Source organism: Ceratotherium simum, chromosome 28, assembly GCF_057802395.1.
Source record: "Ceratotherium simum simum isolate JZ-2026a chromosome 28, ASM5780239v1, whole genome shotgun sequence".
Classification (NCBI taxonomy): Eukaryota; Metazoa; Chordata; class Mammalia; order Perissodactyla; family Rhinocerotidae; genus Ceratotherium; species Ceratotherium simum.
The window spans coordinates 8,647,797-8,670,718 of record NC_141927.1 but is presented as its reverse complement, the minus strand read 5'-3'; the positions used below and the strand labels follow the sequence as shown (position 1 = coordinate 8,670,718).

At 37.8% G+C, this 22,922-nt stretch overlaps 1 protein-coding gene across 2 annotated transcripts in view; it reads left to right on the top strand.

The window, feature by feature from the left end:
* Positions 1–890: 890 nt before the first annotated feature.
* The window catches only part of GPM6A (glycoprotein M6A), a 323,217-nt gene continuing 301,185 nt past the window's right edge, over positions 891–22,922 (top strand). For both annotated transcript variants that reach the window (XM_087418312.1, XM_014786228.2), the window contains exon 1: positions 891–1,081. In XM_087418312.1, the coding sequence (XP_087274438.1) occupies positions 1,078–1,081 (4 nt within the window). In that variant the 5' untranslated portion in view covers positions 891–1,077. The remainder of the gene's footprint in view (positions 1,082–22,922) is intronic.

Below are 22,922 nucleotides of genomic sequence, written 5' to 3'. Positions count from 1 at the left end.
CATATCATATCTTCTCCATGAGAAAGCAATGTTCCTCAAGGTTGGTAATCATATCCACTTTATTTTATTCTTCCCCTTGCTCATGGTATAGGTTTGTAGACTTTAGGGCATGCTCTGAATGAAAAAGATGCTTAAGACACTTTGGGGACTGACTGACTGAAATAACTTCTCCAGTATGAATCCTGAAAGAACTAGGCCAATAACCAGTAGAATTATATAATTTTTTTTTTTTTTTTTAGCTTGAAGGGACCTAAGAGCTCACTTTTTCCGGATCCTTCATGTTACAAATTAGGAAACTGAGTCTGGGTGTGTCAGTGGTAGAGCCAGGATCACAACCCATCGCCCCACACTGACAAGCCCAGTGCTCGTTCGCCAGCATCAGCTCCTGCTCGGATTGAGTCATTTATTTTCCAGGTGACTTCTGCATATTATGGCGTGTGTGTGTGTGTGTGTGTGTGTGGCTTTTAGGACTTTACAGCCTTGCCAGGTTACAGAAACGAACATATTTAACACAGAAGAAAGAAGAGAGACATAGCATAAATTAAAGGGAGACTTTTCTCTTCCTCTTGTCTTTATTTATATCATTATTAAGGGAAAAAAGAGTATACTGAAGACAAGAGAAGATTACAGGGAATGTAAAATCGTCACACCAAACCTGTCCCTTGTTCTGGAATAATCTTTTCCTAGTCTCCGGGTTAGGGATTATCTTGGCTCCCGGGTCATTCAGGGGCCGCTGAGACAGTGCCTGTGTAAGTAATGTGTATTTAACGTATTTCAGGGCGGAGGCGTTTGCACGTGGCTCGCCCGAAAGTGAAAGGGACGGGGTGGGGCCGCCGGGGAGGGGAGCGCCAGGGAAGGGGAGGGCGGTAGCCATTAGCCGGAGCGGCCAGGTGGGAGCGGGAGGGGTCTGCGCGCCCGCGGAGCTTCCCGGAGCCCCGAGAGCCCGCTCGGCAGGGAGGGGCGAGGCTGTCACTGGCCGCGGCGCGAGCAGCTGGGCAGCCGCCTGGAGAACTTGGCCGCGCGCAGCGCCCGGTCACTCGTGCTCCCCGGGGACGCAGGACAGCAGGACGTCAGGCCATGGGTGAGTGCGCGATCGCCGGAGTGGGGACGCGGCGCCCCCGGCCTCGGCCTCGGGAATGGGTGGAAAGCCACGGAAAGACAGTGGATGTGTGGTCGGCCTCTGATTGCATCCCTCCCCGCCTCCCCCGGTCTGTCTCTGGACTTTTCCTGGGAGGAGGCGGTGGGGATAGGGTGGCATCTGGAGGCGAGGGCGGTGGGAGGCTGCGCCCGGGCGCCAGGACCGCAGCCCGGGGGGCGCCGCGCTTGGGGCGGCGGGGGAGGAATAAAGAGAGACTGCGAGACCCGGGGTTCGAGAGAGCAAGCGGATTCCCGGGAGGTCGCTGTCCCCACGTGTTGCCACGTTTCGGTGTGCAGGTCGGGGAGCAAGTTGAGATGGGGCAGGAGACATGGAAACTTCGTAAAACTTCCATGCGTAAAAGTTTGTGTCCGGGAAGGTGCTGGGGCGGGGCGAGATCGGGGACACTGTCTAGTCCCTGTCTCAACCAAGTGCCACATTTGCACGACATGTTTAAAATTGAGGCTGAAGGCTGATTCTTCCTAAACCAGAGCTGGGCAAATGGCGAGGTGGAAAGGGCGTCCCAGCCGGCTCAGGTCTCGGGGCGGCGGAGTTCGCGCAGTCCGGCTCAGCTCAAGTTGCTCTGCAGAGTCCACTCCTTGGGAGTTCAGCGGCCGCAGCTTGGAACGGCCCCAGGAATGCGGTCGGGTGGGGTGGAGGGGTGGGAGAACGGAGTGTGAAAGAGTCGATCAAACAGCCCGAGGAGGTGGGGTCCCAGGAGAAGAGTTCGGAGAAGGGCAAGGGAGGCGCGGGAGAGAAGGCGTTACGCATCGTCCCAGACGTGGTGTGGTTTCTTCGGTGTATCCCGAGTGGACGGGGCACTGTTGCTTTTCCACGGTTACTGATTAGCGATCCACCAGCAGTCTCGGTTTACTATTCAACGCCAGCGTAGCGCTCACTTCTCGTCCAAGTCCATCCCGCGCCCCTCCCCCAGCTCTCCCTTTGTTGTGAGGGATTTCTTCCAGAGTAAAGGAGGCCTTTGGGATTGACGTGTCCGGTTGACATTCCCACAAGTTCCCACAGGCTCCAGGGTTAGGGGATGCTTTGACTGCTAATCGGTGGAGTTTATAGACACTGGCCAACTTAGAAGAAAGGAAAAAAGAGAAAGCTGAGGACATTTTTGCCTATGAATGTTAATTGTGGTCAAGACATTCATAGTCTCTTCTCGCTTGACCCTGGAAGAGTCATAGAAAGACCCATTTTTAGGGCCTTTGAATAAAACAGTCTTGCAGAGGATCTGCAGAATGGACTGTTTTTAATAGTTTTCTGAAAGAGAGGAATATTTTCAAGTTGAAAAGGAAAGATAAAACACTTTCCCAAGTGTGGCAGAACGTGTTTCAGGCTTACTTTCTCTCTCTCTCTTTCTTTTTTTCCCTTGTATATGGACATGTAAACTCTTATTAGAATAACATAAGGAGGGAAAAAGCTCTCTTGCCTGGAAAGCCAACATAATTGACTTATCGTAGTCTATTCATTTACTCTACTAAAAGTATTAAGATGCTATTTGGATCCAACAAAAAAAATCTCTGGAAAGAATAATGTTGTTTACCTTGTAACCTTAAGCTTGAGCGGACTATCAAAGGGTAAGGTACTCATAATTTTGAAGTTAATTATTTCTCTAGCTTGCATTTCCAAACTGTAATGAAAACAGTTGCTCCTGGATTTTACTTCAATGTCCTTGGATAAATGATGCACGATCTAAGTTATAGGAAGATTTATTGTGGAAAGTGGGTGGAGTTGACACCTGAGCTTCTATGATAATCCTGCCCTTGGTCTCTAACTCTTAAGGGTTCTTGTTCCTGTCTGCAGTCTGACAGATACCTACAATTTGTGTCTTTCTTCTTCTGCCAGGAATGGATTACATTTTTCCTATTGTAATTGGGGTCACTAAAAACTCATGTAGGAGTCAGATGGCTAGGAGGAGAGAGTGGGTAAAGGAAGCAGGTGAAAAGCCACAGAGCAGGAAGGTAGAGAAAGAGCAGGTATGTAGCAATGGAGAGTGAGAGCATGAAGCCAAGACTCGGGACACTGACCCAGACACACAGTCCAGAAATAGGAAGAGCCAAAGAGCAGAGGGGGGCCAAAGAGAGAAAGAAGGAAGGAAGTACATCCAGAAAGTAGAGAAAAAGCACTTGGTCACTTAAGGTCATCTTTTCCCTCTTCTTTTAATGTACTTGTGAAACACACAGAATTTCATTACTTAGAACTTCTTTTATTTAGTGGTGGTGGGGGGTGAGGGTTCAGCACTGGAGTCCAAATTGCTAGGCTAAGGGGAAAAACAGGGTAGGAGAATGCCCAACTATGCCAGCAAGCTGAATCCATCTTTTGCTGATGTCATGACAACTGAAATTTATCATTTAAAGAAAGGAAGATGGTGCTATGGGGGTAAATATAGCAATCAATTCTTGTTTGACTCAGAAGAAGAAATCCGTGCTCTAGTACTGTGGAAGAATGAGACTAATTGGTTAATCAAATATTCTGAATAATTCATAGTTAACATATCTATTATGCACGAGGCTAATTCTCAAAAAAAGTTATTTGCAAAGTAGGCAAATTGAGATTTTGGCATCTCATGCTCCCTGCTTTTATTTTATTTTCGTTCCTCAGTGATGCCTTCAGCTTATCTAGGTATGCAACAAGGTTTTTCTTCAGCCCCCAGGTTTTGCTCTCTAGAAAGGACATGATGAAATATTTCATACTAAGAAGTGCAAGACTAATTCTTTGCTAAAAGTATTTCCATTTTAGGTGCAAAGTTGACTTTAACCTGCAAGCTAATTGTGGAGTGTCAGGCTCCAGGGTGAGACAGGTCAGGAATATTTTTAATTTCTCCTTGAATCAAATTGCTTACTGTTCTTTGTTTTCTTTAAAAGATGATGTTGAACGTTATTTAATTCCACACAATAGGAAATAGAAAGTCATGGAAGGTTTTTGAGCAGGGAAGATTTATAATGAAATTAGTGTTGAAGGAAGATAAATTGAACAGTGTTGTTTAAGACAAAGGGTAAACTGGAGAGGATAGAACTAGCGGTCACAGTAATCCTGGAATGATATGACATAAGTCTAGGTCAGTCATAGTAGAATAGTGGTAATGATGGAAATGGAGAGAAAAAAGATGGATGAAAGATATTTCTAATGAAAAATCTATACAATTAGGCAGTTGAGCAATAGCGAGGAGCATGAATAGCAGATATTCTCTGGAGACTTGAAACCTTAAAGATTGGGGAAATAGTGAGCCCCTTGATAGAATATTTAAGGGATAAACCAAATGCTTTATTTTCTGGATGCTTTGGACAGAAGGTTAATTTCACTTTTGACATGCTGATTGAGAGGTGATGGCAAGACATCTAAACAGAGATGTTTAGGAGGTTGCAAATACATAATGAGAGTTTAATCAGAGCACAGGAACAAGAAGGACAATAAAGATTTGAGGGTTACCGACCTTTAGTGAGTGGTAAATACATGTAGTGAATTATCTGTTTGAAGGTAAGAGTAGAGGGAGTGGTGGTTGAGGGATGGAGAGAGAAAGGATAAAAACTATTTGCAGGAAGAGGAACATCAACTACATAATATGTACTAAATGCCCTAAAATTACAACAGTGAAAGGTGATATCTTTAATATCCACTGTTAGATCTAGCAGTCCATAAATTTTGGCAAGAGAAGACAATTAGATGGAAACAATTTGCTCTCATTCAATTTCAGCAAAAATGGCCTTGGTTAAGCCTCTGTAAAATTGTTTGCAAGTTTGGGTAAAGAATAATGAGACATAGTACATTCTTGCATTCATACTTTTTTCAGGAGAAATGTGACCCCCTAGAGGCAGTTATGAACAAGGTACAAAGAACCAAGACGACGCAGGAGAAGCAGATGATAATCCCATATGTTTTTGGGTGGGTCATATAAATCTTAGAGATCCTGTTTCCTCTTTTATTTGGTGAGGGGGCTGGGCAAGATTGTATAAATTTATGTTGCTTAAATCTTGATTCAATAACAATTGGAGGAAAAAACATACAAAGAAGATAAGGTTGAGTTATTTCCATTAAGCAAATCAAGAAAATGATGCTAGACTACTAGGTAAAACTTTTAAAGGTAATTTGGCCTCTAGTATATTATTTTCCCTAGAAAGTTATAAAAGTCTCATAGTCTGAACCTGAGCAGAGAAAGATAAACTAATCTTATGGTTATCTTTGCTGTATAACAACTATCCCCAAAGTAGTGAATGTTTTAATTGTTGTTTTAAACAATTTTTTACTATCTCTTATGGTTCTGTGGGTTGACTCCTGAGCAGATCTTATTTGAGGTCATGTACCTTTGCAGTGCAGTATCTGCTGGGGATTCAGCCATTTGTAGACTTGACTGGGCTGGCCATCTAAGATAGCTCACGCGTGTAGCTGGCAGCTGATGGTGGCTCTTGGCTGGGAGTTCAGTTGAGGCTGCCTCCAAGTGGCTTGGCTTTTCACAAAATGGTGACTGGCTTCCAAGAGGCAGCATCCCTAGAACAAATGTTCCAAGAAACTCATACAGAAGCTGCAAAGATTCTTGTGACCTAGAACATCTTAAGTCCCAGAACATCACTTCAGCTGCATTCTATTCGTCAGTCACAAAAATCAGCAAGGACTGTCAGATTCAAGGGGAGAGGCATTGATGCGAGGACCAGTATGCTCCACAAGGAGAGAAGGAATTGAGTAGCCAACTAATGGATCTCATTCCTAAAAGACGTGTCTTATAAATGTGGTTCACAATACAGACACTATCAGGTTTACAACTGAAAATTTGATGTAAGTTTTCTGAAACACATATGATAAAAGACTGAATCTTTAATTAGAAATATGAAGAAATCTGGACAGTCACACTAAAATTTCACAGCAAAACAGTGGAGTGTGGAAATTCATGCCTGGGTGGAAATGTGTTAGTAGAATGCTGGGATAAATTCAATTCAGAATAATTTCAAATCAGATTGGCTAATCCTTTTTATTTTAGTTTAATTCTGAAGTTAATAAAACTATTGTAAACTACTGTTTATTTTACTTAGAACCGAGTTTGTCATAAATTGGAATGTAGGTCAATTAGCATAAATCCTTAATTCAATATCCTCTTGTCACAATAAACTAAATGCTTTGTAGTGAACTGTTTAGAAGCTTGCTTTATTTGTCAAGAACATGTTAATTGTACAACATACATATTTGAATTGGTATAGTGTCAATTAAAAAGAAGCATAGGCTTAATTATACTTATTTTGGGGGGAAGATATGTTTCTAAATTAAATATGTAAGATTAAATTTAAAAAAATCTTTAAACGTAAATGTCATTTAATTATTTTTAACTGGAAAGGGTCAGAGCTGTCATTTATAATTACCAAAATATATAGGTCTTTCTCCTAGACAATTGAAAGACAAAGAAAATTCCGGTAAATGAGATGGGTTTAAACTTAAGGACAGAATTAGTTTTAACCTAGAAACCTAGAGGCCTTAAAAAAGAATTAGATTCTGTTTTAACTTGATTGATTTGAGGTCATTCTATTTTCAACTGTTTGACAAGAGATGAGGAAATGAGGATAAATAATGTGAAGCCATGTCCTCTCTGCACACCACTCATGATATAGCAAACAAACAAAACCACATCTCAACAAGAAAGAAAGGCTTGACCTACATAGCTGATATAACTGGAATAATGCATGCGGAATCCACAAAATAATATGATATGTAGTTAAAACATATTCCTCTTTAGTTTGTTAAGATGACCTGTCAAAATAGTCACCTACTACTTACTCTACAATGTATAAGATATACCAAAACTAGACAATACCAAAATAAATATTCCTGCTATTTTGATAAAACTTCTTGTTTTAGAACCTCTAATTTTTTTGTCTAATTAGAATAACTTAGAGAATTGTTACATACTAATTCCTGGATCCTACTGCCAAGATTCAGGTTCAGAAGGTCTAAGGTTGAGTGGTGGACTTGTAATTTTTTTTTTTTCTGAAGAATATTCATCCTGAGCTAATGTCCATGCCAGTCTTCCTCTATTTTGTATGTGGGTTGCCCCCACAGCATGGCTAATGAGTGGTGTTAGGTCTGCGCCTGGGATCCGAATCCCGAAACCTGGGCCGCTGAATCGGAGTGTGCCGAACTCAACCACTATGCCATGGCGCCGGCCCCCAGACCTGTAATTTTAATGTGCAGTCCAACCAGTTTTGAGGCAGGAAGTCTGGGGCATGCTTTGAGAAATAGTTATTCCAGAATGTCTCTCTCCTTCATCAGGTTATCTGAGCTACTTATGACAACTGTTATTCCTTTACTTGTATATCTAATATATTGCTTTTAATTTCTAATCTGGTTCCTAATGCCAAAAAATCTTAGGAAGAGTTACATTATGGGAGTGCTGTTACATTTCTGTTTCGTTTCACTGTTACTCATTAAGTCTCTCTAGTTGCTGTCTCTTTTTCCTCACCAGCCACTCTTTAGCCTTATGATGGGGTAGATGATCTCCAATGTACTGGAACTCTTCCTCTGAAAATTACTAATGATTTCCAGTCTCATGGTTTCAAGTGTTATTTATGTGTACAGAACTCCCCAGTCTGTATCCCTCTGCTCGGCTGTCAGCCGTCTCCACCAGCTGTTCCTCTAGCCTCTCAACCTCATTATGTTCAAAACTGAATTCATCTTTCCCCAGATCTAAGTGGTTTTCTCTTCTGCCTTTCCTTGCAATCTTCCCCACTCTTTCTTTTTCTTGATGACACTGGCAAATACCTGGCCTCGCTCATCTAACGTCGTAGCATCTCTTGATGTCCAAACTGTTTTACCGTATTTCATTCATCAGCTGTTTTCATTCAGCTCCTCACCCCCTCCTGCCTGGACTCCAATGATCTGTCCTCCGCAAGTTACTTCCCCTCTTCCAGTCTCCTCCCAGATCATCCCCACGTGATGATCAGAGCACCCCATTCAAGCACAGCTCTTACCATACCGTGTATCCTCTCCAACTTTATTTCCCACTGTTCTCTCCCATGCATTTTATGCCCTAACCAAAGAAACTGCAAACTCATTTCATCTACTCCCGTTGTCTTACCTCCAACTATTTGATCATGCTGGTTTTTACTCCTTGGCATGCCCTTTCTCTTTCTCCGTGGAAATGCAACTCTATTGATCTTTCATTGGCTCAGCTTAAATATATTTCCTGCATGAAAAACTTCCATGATTTTCCCAGCTTAGTATTTTCCAAGCATGGGGTATGTACTAGTGAAATGCAGAGTATTTTTATTTTATATATTTAACAAATACTTCTACAGTATTTCATATGTGCCATGCACTGTTTTAAGCACTTTATGAGTACATAGTAATTTAATCCTCATAACAATCCTATGATATAAGCATTATTATTATCATCATTTTTACACAGAGAGGTTTAAATAATTTGCCCAAAGTAACTGAACTAGTAAGCGGCAGAGAGGAGATTTGAGCTCAGGCAGGCTGGCTGCAGAGTCTGTGTCCCCACACGCTATGTTATACAGCTTTTCCATCTTAGGAGGAGCGTGATCTTATTTGAGGTGGTTCAAGGACATGGCATTAAATAAAATTGAATCTTACAGGGATAAAGTTATTCTTATCTCAATTTTCTTTCAATTCTTTTGATTAAATCAGGAAGAAATTGTAATTCAGTGTCATTAGTTTTATTCATTTCACAGCAGTTACCTTAACAGATCTTCCTTTACGTAACATGATAAATGCATCCTGGTTTAAATAAACTGAGAGGTAAAGTGCTGCTCAAGTCAAAAAAAGGTCACATAGGGGGCCGGCCTGGTAGTGGTTAAGTTTGCGTACTCTGCTTTGGTGGCCCAGGGTTCACAGGTTCAGATCCCAGGTGCAGACCTATGCACTGCTTATCAAGCCATGCTGTGGTGGCGTCCCACATAAAGTAGAGGAAGATGGGCACGGATGTTAACCCAGGGCCAGTCTTCCTCAGCAAAAAAAGAGGATGATTGGCAATGGATGTTAGCTCAGGGTTAATCTTCCTCACACACACACACAAAAAAAGGTCACGTAATTAAAAGAGTACCAATCATATTTCAGATACTTCCCTTTATAATAAAGAGAGAGCAGGCCCTAGATTTTGAGCCTTTGGTAATCACTGTTTTTAAGACAAGGGATACTGATTTTCTATTTATGGTAGAGATTTAAAGTTTTATTTAAAATATATTTTAGTAAAAATTTAAATTGTGTTTTAAAATATGAAGTATATGAGAGTGATGATGGTACTCAAATATGGGACAAACCATATACTGGGAGGCAACTTGGTGCTATAGAAGGAGTTAAAGCAAATATTTTAATAAAATCTTATCCTAATTTATCCACTAATTAGCTGTGGAACTTGACATTTTTGTCACTTAACCTTTTGGGCCTCAATGCGTAAGTGATGGGAATAATACCATCAATATCTACCTTATAGGGATGTTTGTAGGAAAGAAAAAAGAGATATTTGAAAAGAGTTTTGAAAATAATAAATGCTCAATAAACTATGATATTTTTACGCACTGCTAGGAGAATATGGTAAAAACCATGAATATGGTGTACAAGTGCCTGGAGGTTAGTCACCTCTGCGTCTGATGACAGTCTTTTCTGTACGCTCTCAGTGCCTTATCTCTGCGTCTGTTATGACACTTATGTGTGAATCTGTATTTTGTCCCCCATTGTTTGAGGTCATGTCTAGACTCTGAAGGTAGCAACTTCCAGATAATTGGCAAAGAAACCAACAAATACTCTTACCATTAAGCTGTTCGTCTTATATTGCCCACCTTGCTCACTTAGTAGAAAGTTAAAGCAATACAAAATTTGACTCTTATTTATGTAAAATATATTTAGAATTAGTCACGGCAGGAAACAGGAAAGAAGGCAAAACTGTGGAATGAATGTATTTATTTGCCCAGGACAGGGTTAGAGATCAGTCATGGGAGGGATTCAACACTGGACCAAAGGCCTTGATGCGACGGACAACATTAAGGCATAAAGGACCTGGAAGAATCCACTGAAAGGCAGATGAGACAGTGCAGTTTTAAGAGAGTCAAGGAAGACAGCATTTTGAGAAATGCGTGACCTGCAGTGTTCAGTGCAACAGAAGGAAGAAGAGAGCAATGACATTTCTTTTGCTTTAATGCCTTTTTCATTGATGCAAGCCTGTTGAAATTAAGTGTTTTCAATAAAGGGGTGAAGATACAAGCCTGCTCTCATGGAGCAGATTTCAAGGACTAAAAAAAGAGAAAGGGGGAGGAGGGAGAGAGAAAGAATTTGGATGGATCCAAGGTCAAGTGAAGATTCTTATCAGGTAGGAAAGATCTGCAGGAACTGCTTCATGTGTTAAGAAGGACTGGAGTGATCTAAGAGAGAAGTGTAGACTGAAAATGCTGTGGAATGACAGAATCCCTGAGCAACGTATTACAAAAAGATTAGTAATATGAACTTATTTTGTATTACTTAAGCATAGTTTTTAAAGTAAAAAAAAATTATTTTGTCTATAAAAATATTTGATGGCATTTGGTGTTTTCTTTTAAATGAAAGACTATGTTTTTTGACTGATTTAAATTGTCTTGTACTATGTCCAATAAAGATATTGTAACTTCTCTGTTTTGACAAGCATATTGTGTTTATTTTTCTTGTAGTTCATTTATAGAGAATATTTATACCTTTAATACTAAGAACATATAGAAAAACACATGACCTATATTCCAACCATTAAATGAATCAACAGAGATAAAGCATACTGTGGTTGAATATCAGTAGACCAGAAATCAGAAGATGATGTTTCTTGTCCCAGCTTGGCTGTTATTGCTCTGTGTTACCTTTTTCCTCAGGTATAGATGAAGGACTTGAATTAAGTGGCCTATGAGATTCCATTCAGCTCTAAATACCCATAAGCTAATAAACAAACAGGCAAAGAGATAAATACAACACATTGATGCCCACATCCTCATCAGATTACTGAAGAGGATGGTTTCATAGCAGTGTTTCTCAAAACTGCAAGCAGATGTGTCCTTCTTAGTAATTGCTTTGTGGTTTCAACCCAGACTTTCTAACAGAGAAGACTCTTAAGGCTTCAACCAGAGGATTTTGGTATTTTTCTTTCTTCGTGACCTTAGATATATTTTTTTATACTTATCAAATGAGGATAAAGAAACAACTAAAACAAAACAAAACCCAAACATACAGTATTTCCAGGAATTATCCATTGAGGCTCCATTGCTCACTTAGAATTCATTATATATCATGATTAATATATTGTTAACAAGTGAGGAAACTGGTTGATCTGTTTTAACATATAGATTTGTATTTCTTATGCTGGTAGAATCCTAAACTTCTTTTTCTTTTTTGGCTGAGGAAGATTCGCCCTGAGCCAACCTCTGTTGCCAATCTTCCTCTTTTTGTATGTGAGCTGCTGCCACAGCATGGCCACTGACAGATGAATGGTGTAGGTCCATGCCCAGGAACCAAGCCCAGACCACCAAAGTGGAGCGTGCAGAACTTAACCTCTAGGCCACCAGGGCTGGCTCAAGGGTCCTAAACTTTTGAAGTTTGCTGGGTGTGGGTATGTGGGCTGGGGGTGGGGTAGGGGGAAGGTTGGTTCTTGTTTCTGCATTTTGCTTGATTTGTTTAATTTTTCTGTGTGTGAGTACAAGATAGTGTCCTGTGAGGTTGTTATAATGCAAAAGGAATTGTTTTGCAAGTCTTAGAAATGGTTTTTCTCACCATCAGTAGCATTCTCTGCTGGTGAAAAATACCACCATGATTAAATCCTAGTCTGTAAGTCCCAAACGGACTTGTTTTTTAAGAAGTATCAGGGCATAGTGAAGGAGGTGTTACCTGAGAATATAAAGTAAAATATAAAATATAAAAATAAAATATAACTCACTGCTGGCTTATTCATTCTGGGTGTAATATTTTGTTTGCTATTTCTTTTATTAAAGAAAAAACATAAATATGTAAAGGAGAAGACCTGAAATGTAATTGTATTTTCAAAAGTGCTGAAGACCAAATACACGGTAATATATTTACTTTAGTAGACATGTTCTGCTATTGAGATAAGTCAACTACTTACTTTCATCTATATTTGAAGCACAGATAATGAACCTTGGGTAATAAGAGAGTTTTCTGAGTTTCTGGTTCAGTTTTTTTTTCTTAAATAGTACAAAAAGGACAAAAATTTATGACAAGGAGGTACTAGATATATGAGACATGTATGGCAACTTATCCATTATTGTCACTGTTTTAAACAGTCTTTCCCTTCTAAAGACAGATTTACAGAGAAGTATACACTTTTGTTTGTTAATTATGTATGAGAGAGTAAATTCAGAGTGACGAGTCTCTAGGGAGGAAGAAGCCAGAGCAGCTATTAATATATGTGCACAGTTTGTAAGTAGTTGGTTCCCTAGGTGTAAATGAAGCGGAGATCCCTAGAAAAATTAGTGTTATTAATTAGTTTCATTCATTTCAGAGCAGTTACTTTAAAAGACTTCCCTCTACAGAACATGAGAAATACTTCCTGGTTTAAATAAACCGAGAGGTAAAGTGGTACTCAACTCAAAAGAAGTTACAAAAATTTGAAATGCCAGTGGTAACTCATATATCTCATTGCATCATATTCAAATCACTGTTGTGGCAGAATCGTTGTACCAAGGGCCACCAACACTTCCATGATAAAAGAGTATTCTGTATTAGATACTTGAAATATGCTCAGAGAGTAGATCTTAAGCATTCTCACCATTACAAAAAAGGTAACTATGTGGTAGATGTGTTAATTAACTTAATTGTAGTAATCATTTAGCAATGTACACCTATATCATCATGATGTATATTTTAACTACATACGATTTTGTCAATTCTACGTCAATAAAGCTGAAAAAATTTAAGAAAATAAAAAACTAGGTTAAAAAATGTGTACTCCTCCCTAAAAAGCAACCTCTTAAATTTATTTTAATCTTGATTTGACTGAACAAGTATTTCTTAAGGGTCAACCTCATGCCCACCCTTCTTCTACATGTAATGACATAGTGAAGGAAACTGAGTAGGTATAATTTATGCTCTGAAAAGACTTCTACGGTAATTGGAAATAGAAAACTCGAGCACAGAAAACTATTTGAGAATTTTATAAGATTGGATAATGGCTATCTAGATTAAATATAATGATTGCTAAAACCATTGGTCAAGAATGGAAGAGATCAGTGGAGGCTACTGTCATCAAGAGAAGTTTTCTGATGAGGAACCTTGAAGAGAAGCTGGGCTGTCTGTGACTTTGTCAGAAAGTAGAGTGGTAGTGGTGTGGGCACAGTCCAGGAAGAGCAGGAACAAAGCCATGGAGGTGGGATGAGGATGCTCTGGGACCCATCTGAATATGCTTCCCCTCCAGCTCTCTTATATGAAGGCCATTAATTTTCCTACTCTCCATGAGCTCTGGAATGAGTTATGGGGTCCTGCCCTAACAGATGTTTGTGTTTTTGATGTTCAGGCTATTTGTCTACTCAACTTTCTAATTGACCTCCACAATGGACTGACTTCCTACTCACTCCCTTTCATTTATAGAATATGTCGTCAACTCTTTTGTTCTCTTATGGTATTCCCCAAGATTGTACAAACACTTTCAGCCCATGTGGGCCACCCTTTCATCATTAACTATTTCTACCTCCTCTACTCTCCCTCAGCTGTGGCTCCCATAACTCACCCCTGGCTTTTTTTTTTTTTTAATTTTTTTGGTGAGGAAGATCAGCCCTGAGCTAACATCCATGCCAATCCTCCTTTTTTTTGGGGGGGGGGCAGGGAGGAAGACTAGCCCTGGGCTAACATCCGTGCCCATCTTCCTCCACTTTATATGGGACCCCGCCACAGCATGGCCTGACAAGTGGTGCATTGGTGCATGCCTGGGATCTGAACCTGGGCCACCAGCAGCGGAGCATGCCCACTTAACCACTACGCCACGGGGCCGGCCCCTCACCCCTGGCTTTTTCAAGTGAGACTTTCTGAATATGTAAATTTAAACCAGTCATGCTCGCACCACCAGTAACATTGCACAACACCATAGGGCATGATTCATGTTGTGTTATACATGTGCCAAAGAACACATTCACATTGTGTTGAATGATGCCCTGGTGGTCAGCAAAGTAGGGGTTCTGCCTGTCACTTCATCTTATCCTTCTGTTCGCTCTCTCTGTTACTCCAATTCTGCACTTTCTCCTTGTCCTCACAGAGCCCTTAGAGCCTTGTCTGATTTCCTTTCCTTCTGCTCCAGCCTATCGTCGTTGTTACATGCCATCGAGTTGGCTCCGGCTCCTATGAATGAGTGATGTCCACAATGTCCTGTCCTCAACAGCCTTACTCAGCTCCTGTAGACTCATGTCTATTGCTTCCTTTATTAGTCAATCCAATTCATATTTGGTCTGCCTCTTTTCCTGCTGCCTTCTACTTTTCCCAGCATTATTGTTGTTTCTAAAGAATCCTGCCTTTTCATGATGTGTCCAAAGTAGGACAGCCTCAGTTTAGTCATTTTTGCCTCCAGAGATAGTTCAGACTTAATTTTCTATGGGACCCACTTGTTTGTCTTTTTGGAGGTCCCGATTACTCCTGGAGCTCTCCTCCAACATCATACTTCAAATGAATCCATTTTTTCCTATCAGCCTTCTGCACTGTCCAGCTTTCGCACCTGTACACAGTGATAGGGAAGACGAGGGTGTGGAGAATCTTGGCCTTGGTCTCTAATGACACTTCCTTACACTTGAGGATCTTTCCTAATTCTTTCATTATCGACCTTCCAAATCTCAGTCTTCTCTTGATTTCTTGGCCGCAGTCTCCATTTAAATGGATGACTGAACCAAGGTAAACAAAATCTTTAACAATTTCAGTGTCGTCATTTCCTACCTTAAAGTTGTATAGTTCTTCTGTAGTCACGTAGTCATTACTTCCTTTCTGTTCACTCATGGCCCAGAGCTCCAACCACTCTTTTGCAAATATTCTTGACTCCTTTGGCCCTTTGTCCAAAGAGTCTGGATTATTGCAGCATAGATAGGAGGAAGGCTCGTTACAAGGATTGAGAAAATGTTTCTATTACATGATCAAGCAATTGTAGCATTTCAGACAGGGAGTGACAGGCAATTTAGCAGATTTTGTTACAGATGTAATAGAAAGGGAGGAAATATGAGAGATAATGAGATGAAAAGCTATCTTTTTATCTGTTAGAATACCAACCAGAAGAAGTTGGTATTCTGATGAAAGAGAGGAAGGAGTCATCAAGAACAGGAAAAAATAAACTGAAAATATTCACAATTCAGGCAATTGCCAATTAATTAAACTCTATATATCCAACCCCATGTTATTAAATAGGAGGATGATTGGGTATGACCTCTAGCAACCCCATGATTTGAGATTGCTTTGTTGATCTACTTGTGCAGAGGGATGTTCTGTTACTTCCTGCTACCTCATGTGATCCTCCCTGGAAACTGTGCAAGATGATAAACTTCCTGGATGAGAGAGTCTTTTACTAAGATTATACAGTTGGCTTCCCTCCCCATCTAAATAGAACCTCCAAACAAGCTTTTAAGATCCAATTTCCCATTGACTGTCATGATAAAATCAGAAATTTATGAAATTTGACCCAAAGATGTAAGGACATCCATTTAATTATAAGTGAAATGATTTAATTTAACATTTAATTATAGACTATAACTTCATCCACTATTATACTGTTCAAACTAAGTTTAAAAATTAAAAGTTTGAAACTTGAGATAGCTGAGAATGATATAGTTAAGTGTTGATAATGATAAGATACAGTTTTTTAAATATCACTAATTATTTAGCATTATGAAAATCTTTTCCTTTTTTCATATTTTTAATACTTAATATGCATGATTTAATTGAGATGAAGGGCAAAGAGGAAAGGTCCATTTTTCTTAACATCTTAAATTACACATTCTTACTTTTAGGTCTTCCTAATTCTGGAGCTCTCTTCCATTTCCTTTCTTTTTTTGCCACTCTATATTTTCCCCTTTGTTCCTTTTTCTTGGCTTTTAAAGTTCAAAATGATGAATGTTTGAAGAAGGCTATTATCCTTGGGATTGAAAGACTCATTCAGTTCTCTCTCATCTTCTATGTAAAGAACTGACCCAAAACAACATAATTAAAATAAACAGTACATAATTGAAACAAAGCACTCTGTATAGGTGACTTTTTGGAAACTCATTGGGTACTTGTCAATAGTGTTTTCATTTTCCACTGGAGCTTTCTTGAGTTAGTGTGTGGTGCTACATGCAGGTGAATGTCTAGATACAAATGTGTGCAGGGACTGTTTCTCTAGGCTCAGCTGCTAAGTAGTCCTGGTAGGCATGACTCTCATCTTCCAGTTCCTGCACGGACTACAGAATTGAGGTACAAGCAGCTGTTTGCTCTCCTCAAGTTGAGTCCTTCTGTTTTCTTTGTCACTGGCTTTCTTCTGTCCCTGTGGCTGTAGCTCACTGTTTATTTATTGGCTGTTTAGTATGAAAGAACATCCAGCCTTTATCATTGACAACAAATCAGTGTAATATGCCTGCCCATCACGGAACATTGGGTATAATCTTTGGCTGTTAGGCTCTTGGCTGGTTTGCTGCACTTTACTGTCCTGAAAGTTTGAGAAATCTGGCTGCTTTGTTGGTTGTTTTCCTCTTCCTATTAACACTTGCCAAGCCTTTTGTCGTGCGTCTTTAGAACCATGACAGCTTCTAGGTCAAATTTCAGTTTTGATCACTGCCTCTTTAGAACTAAAGCTAAGGATGAAAATAGCCATTTCCTTCTCAGTGATTGCAATGCATGCTGATTAGCTGCATGCTGGTTGTTGAAGTCATAGCAACAAGTCCTACTTACTATCTTTCAGGCATCTCAATGAAGTTTCTTTAGTCTTTGAACATATAACTACAAAAAGGTTTGATCTCCTAGGGAAAATGAATACGTTCTTTTATTGGAGAACAACCTCATAGAGTTAATTAAGCATTCTTTTCTAATGCTCATTTCTGAACTAAGCTAGAAATTATTTGCACTCCTTTCTTTTTTTCTTCCAGTTTTCATAATTAGGCTTTCAATGGACTTAATCTTTTAATTTTAAAATGATTAATTGCCAAGTTGTTGGGTGCATTGCTTAGGTTACTAAGATAAACACACCCAGTGATAGCAAGGAGAAGTGCATTGAAGTTGCTATAATGGCAAGAAATACTTAAGTTTTGTTTTCAACAAAGACTCAGGACATTTTATTGTCAACAATATTGTCTTGAGAGGAGCTATAGTTATTTCATTTTTTCTGGAGAAAGGTAGATTTGGAAAGGTAATCTATTTTTTTTTTGTCTTAAATTCTACTACTATATAAAATAGGAATAGAAAAGAACACTTTTCTGTTTTTACAAGCCACAGATAGTTGTAATTTCTCTCTACATAAAGACTCATTTGAAGTCATAGAATTATAAAGTTTAGACTTCTCCCAGACAGGTTAACAGTGGAAAAAATGGTAGATTATTTTACTTTATAAATCAACTTAGAATTTTATATTCTCCAATTCATTAATTTCTAAGCATATCTGAATAGTCAGCCTTCCCTGGCATATTCCTGGCACTTTGGTTCCGTGTTTTGATTTAGAAAAGTCTGTTTTCAATTCCTAGATTCACTGCTTTGGAAAAATGATTTAACTTCCTTAAGCTTCATTTATTTCATTTGTTGTTTCTAAGCATGTTAATAATAATAATATGCACCTCCTGGAATTGTTGAGATGAATGAGAGAACGTATATAAAATATTTTAATCAAGTGCCCGACCAAGACATAGTACTCAATACATATAAACACACACACACATTCACAATTGATTATGAAAGTAAGTTTGTCTTAATTAAGTCTTTAGTCTTAATTTCTTTTTAAGTCTATCATATAGGAAACTCCAGATTTGAGAGCCTAAGACAAACTTCAATCAGCAATGCTTATCTTTCAAAACCAGGACACAGTGTAGTCACATGTTTTCCAATTAGCTATGGCTTTATGAATAGAAAGTATTATTAGGAATAAGCTGGAATTAAGAGCAAGACACTGCTCAAAAAAGTGTTTAGGAGTGGTCCTAAAAATCAGAACTTGAGAAGTCTATCTGCATAATCCATTCATTAAACAATTTTTAAACTCATTGTTTGCTGGACAGCATACTTAGTGCTGGATATTGCCAGTGGAAAGGTGAATAAAATATGGTACCTGATGTAGTGATATAGCAGGAAGATTTATAAGGTATATAGATGCTGCAGTAGACATTTGTATGGTGTATACGGGCAGAAGAGAGTAGTTAAAATTCCTCCTAAAATATCGGTAAAGGATTCCTAGAGGCAGTATAGGCTTGAGCCATGAAACTTGAAAATGGTTTGCCTGACACTTAGATCAGGGTAAAGGCATTCTAGCCAGAGTAGTCATATGAATAAGGCATTGATGTGACAAAAGCATGAGGTGTTCAATGAATTGTAAGCAGCTCAGTTGACCTGAGCGAAGAGATGTGGGAAGTATGCATTGATCAAGAGGGCTGAAGAGATAAACAAGAGGCAGGTGAGGGGGGTTTGATTGACATACCAAATAATTGGCCTTTAGTATACTAAGCATGGGGAGCCACTGCTGGGTATTCAGTAGGGGGATAAGATACTTAGATTTTTATTTTATTAAGATCATTCTAGCAGGACTGGAGATGAAAAATATGAAAAGTAAGAGATTAAAAAAATTGGAAAGTAAAGAAAGACAATTTTTAAGAATAGAGGTAAAAATATCAAATAAAACACTAAAAGATGTAATCTAAAAGTGTCTTCAAAATAAGTATGTCCAAGCAACATTTTTTTTGTAATGGAAGGATGGTAAAAGAAGACCTGAAATTTCATGTTTATGTTTAAATGAGAAAAACCATTTGATCGTCTCAGTAACATATATTTTATAAAATTCAATATTAATTTATTGTAAAAATTGTGAGCAAATTAGGAACAGAATAGAATATTTATAAACTGATCCAAGATATCCTATAGAAACCTACAAGTATCATTGTATTTAATGATGAAACACTAAAACATTCCCAATAAAGTCACCAACAGGAAAAATATACTTACTCTCACTTACCATTTAGCACTATCTTAGATGTTCTAACCAATGTAATTAGAAAAGAAACAAATTACAAGTGGAAAGAAAGAGAAAAATCAAGATGATATACTTATCTATATAGTTGATTAAAGAGATTCTATAAATAATTAGAAGTAACAAGATAGACCAGCAAAGACACTTGGCATAAGGTCAACATATATAATCAAGAGACTTCCTATATGTCAACAATTCCAAAACAAGGGTAATTAAAAATCCAGTCAAAAATAGCAAAAATCTTGAAAGAATCCTATAAACAAATGTGCCAAAAATATGAGTTTTAATGCCAAAAAGCAAATATGAATACATGACAAGATATATCTGGTTAGTAACTATGAAATGTCATTATCAGAAATATTCGAATTTTCTTTCTAATTCATTTATATATTCAATGTAGTTCCCATAACATTTCCAAAGAATTTTTCATGGAATTGACAAACTAATTCTACAACTCTATGTTGAAAAGTGATGTTCTACAAATTGTTGACATAATTCTGAAAAAGAAAAAGAAGGACAGGGGATTAGGCTTTCCAAATATCTAGATTTATTTCTTAAACTATAGTAATTGTACCTGTGGTTTGAGCACTAAATAAATACAGAGATGAATGGAACCCAATAAAGTTATTATAAACAGATTCAGATTTCTATGTGTCTTAGATGTATAATAGGAGAAGAATTGCTAATAAATGTAGGACTATTCAATAAATGGTGTTGGCATGACAGCTTTGCATATAGAAAATGAATAAATTATTTTTATGCCTCACACATATTCCTACCCCCCTCCATAGATGAAAGTAAATTCTAGAAGGAGCTAATAAGAGGGATCTAATAAGGATCTAATTGTGTAAAGAATCAGACTTAAAATTAGAAAGAAAAATACAGGAGAGTATTTTTATCATAATAGAATAGGGAAGGATTTTTAAAACATAGAGGAAAAATAGTAATAATAAAAGAAAAGACTGACAAATTTGACCATTCCAAAATGTAAAGTGCCTTTAGGATGAAATGAAAACATTGAAAAATACAGACTATGTTATAAAAGTATAAGTTTTGAGAATATATAAATAACTCTTATAAATCATTAAGAAAAAGACAAATGATTGTAGAAAATGAGCAAAATAAAAGAAAAAGAATTTAGTAGAAAAAGATACCATAGATGTCCTGTAAATATGTCAAGAAATGTTCCAATCTCTAGTAATCAGAAAAAAATCATGTGTATGTGTGCATGTGTGTGTGTGTGTGTGTGTGTGTGTGTGTGTATGAGGGAGAAAACAAAATATTGAGAAAGAAAGAGATAACCTGAGTATTTCTATATGTATTAAATAAATTGAATTAGTAGGTATAAAGCTTGCAACACAGAAAACTTTAGGCACAAATGGCTTCACTGGTGAATTTGACCCATAATTTAAGGAAAATAAATAGAAATTCTATCACAAAACCCTCCAAGAAAAGGAATAGAAAGAAACAATTCCCAACGCATTTTGTGAAGCTAGCATTACCCTGATGCCAAAAGCAGAAAAGCCCTTACAGGACAATAACACTACAGATTAATAGATCTCATGATCATAGATGAAAACATCCTGAAGGAAATTTTAGCAAGTTGAATCCAATATGTAAAATCTATAATTTGAGATATATAAACAAAATGGGCTTTAGCCTGGGAAAGTAAGGCAGGTTTAGCATTTGAAAATTAATCAGCGTGATATATCAAAAGAACAGACTAGGGAAGAAAAACCATGTGATCATCTCGATAGATGTAGAAAAAGCATTTGACAAAATTCAACATCCAGTCATAATAAAATTTCTTAACAAACGAAGAATAGAAGTGAATTTTCTTAACCTGATAGAGGACATTTACAAAAATCCTACACTTACATCAAAGTTAATGGCGAAAGACTGCTTTTCTCCTAAGTCTGGAAACCATGCAAAGATTTCCACACTCACTACTCCCCTTCAGCATTGTACTAGAGGTCCTACCCAGTACAATAAGAAATAAAACTTATTTAGATTGGAAAAAAGGAAATCAAACACTCTCTATTTACAAATAACAGCATTGTATCGGTAGAGAGTCCCAATAAATTTACAAAAAAGCTACTAGAATTAATATGTGAATTTAGCAAGGTTGCAAGACACTTGATCAATATATAAAAACAATTGTATTTCCCTCTACCAGTAATGAGCAATTGGAAACTGGTATTTAAAAACAGCACCATTTATAATAGTACCAAAATATATAAAATAGGCATAAATCTAACAAAATATGTACAAGATCTTTATGCTGAAAACTATAAAACATTGATGAAAGAAAACAAAGACCTAAATAAATGGAGAGAGGTACCATGCTCATTGCTTGGAGGACTCAATATTAAGTGTCAGTTCTCTCCGAACCCATCTATAGATTCGATGCAATTCCAATCAAAATTCCAAGCAAGAATTTTTGTAGAAATTAACAAATTGATTCTAAAATTTATGTGGAGAAGTAAAGGGAGTAGAATAGCCAAAATGATTTTGAAAAAGAGCAAAATTGGAAGATTCCAGATTTCAAGACTTATTCTAAAGCCATAGTAATCAAAATGATGCAGTGTTGGCAAAACGATAGACATACACATGGATGGAACAGAGTACAAAGTCTAGAGATGAACCCACATTAAAAGTAACTTATTTTTAGCAAAGGTGCAAAGGCTATTCAATGGAGAAAGGAAAGTATTTTAAACAAATGATGCTGGCAGAATTGGGCAGCAATGTGCAAAGAAATGAACCTTGACCTAACTTGTTCTGTATAGAAAAATTAACTCAAAATGGATATAAGACCTGAATGTAAAACATTAAATTATAAAACTTTTGTGACCTTGGCTAAGGCAAATATTTCCTGGGAAAGGCACTAAAGGCCTAATTTTAAAAGAAAAAATTTTAATCACAATCAAAATTAAAAACTTCTGTGAAACACATTGTTAAGAAAATGAAAAGACAAGCCACACACTGGAAGAAATTATTTGCAAAACACATTTCTGATAAAGGACTGGTATCTTGAATATATAAAAACAATCAAAATCCAGTAACAGAAAAACAAACGCCCAATAAAACAGTGGGAAAAAGATTTACACAGACACTTCACCTATGAAAATATACAGACGGCAAATCAACATTTTAAAAGATGCTTAACATTGTTAGTAGAGAAATGAAAATCAAACTGACAAGTAGAGAAATGAAAATCAAACTGACAAGTAGATACTATTATACACATATTAGAATAGTTAAAAACCAAACCAAAATACCAAGCAAATGCACCAAAAATCCTAACAATACCAACTGCTAGCAACAGGCAACTAGAACTCTCATACTTTGCTGTTGGGAATGCAAAATGGTACAACTACTTTGAGAAATGATTTGGCAGTTTCTTGTAAAGTTAAACATACATCTAATGTGACCCAGCAAGTCCACCCTTATGTATTTATCTAAGATGAACGAAAACTTATGTTCACTCAAAAATCTATGAATGAATGTGTATAATGGCTCTATTTATAGTCATTAAAAACTGGAAATAATCCAGATGTCCTTCAATAGGTAAATGGATAGTCAAACTGGGGCAGCCATACAATGGAATACTCCTTGGCAACAAAAAGGAAGAAACTGCTGATAAACTGC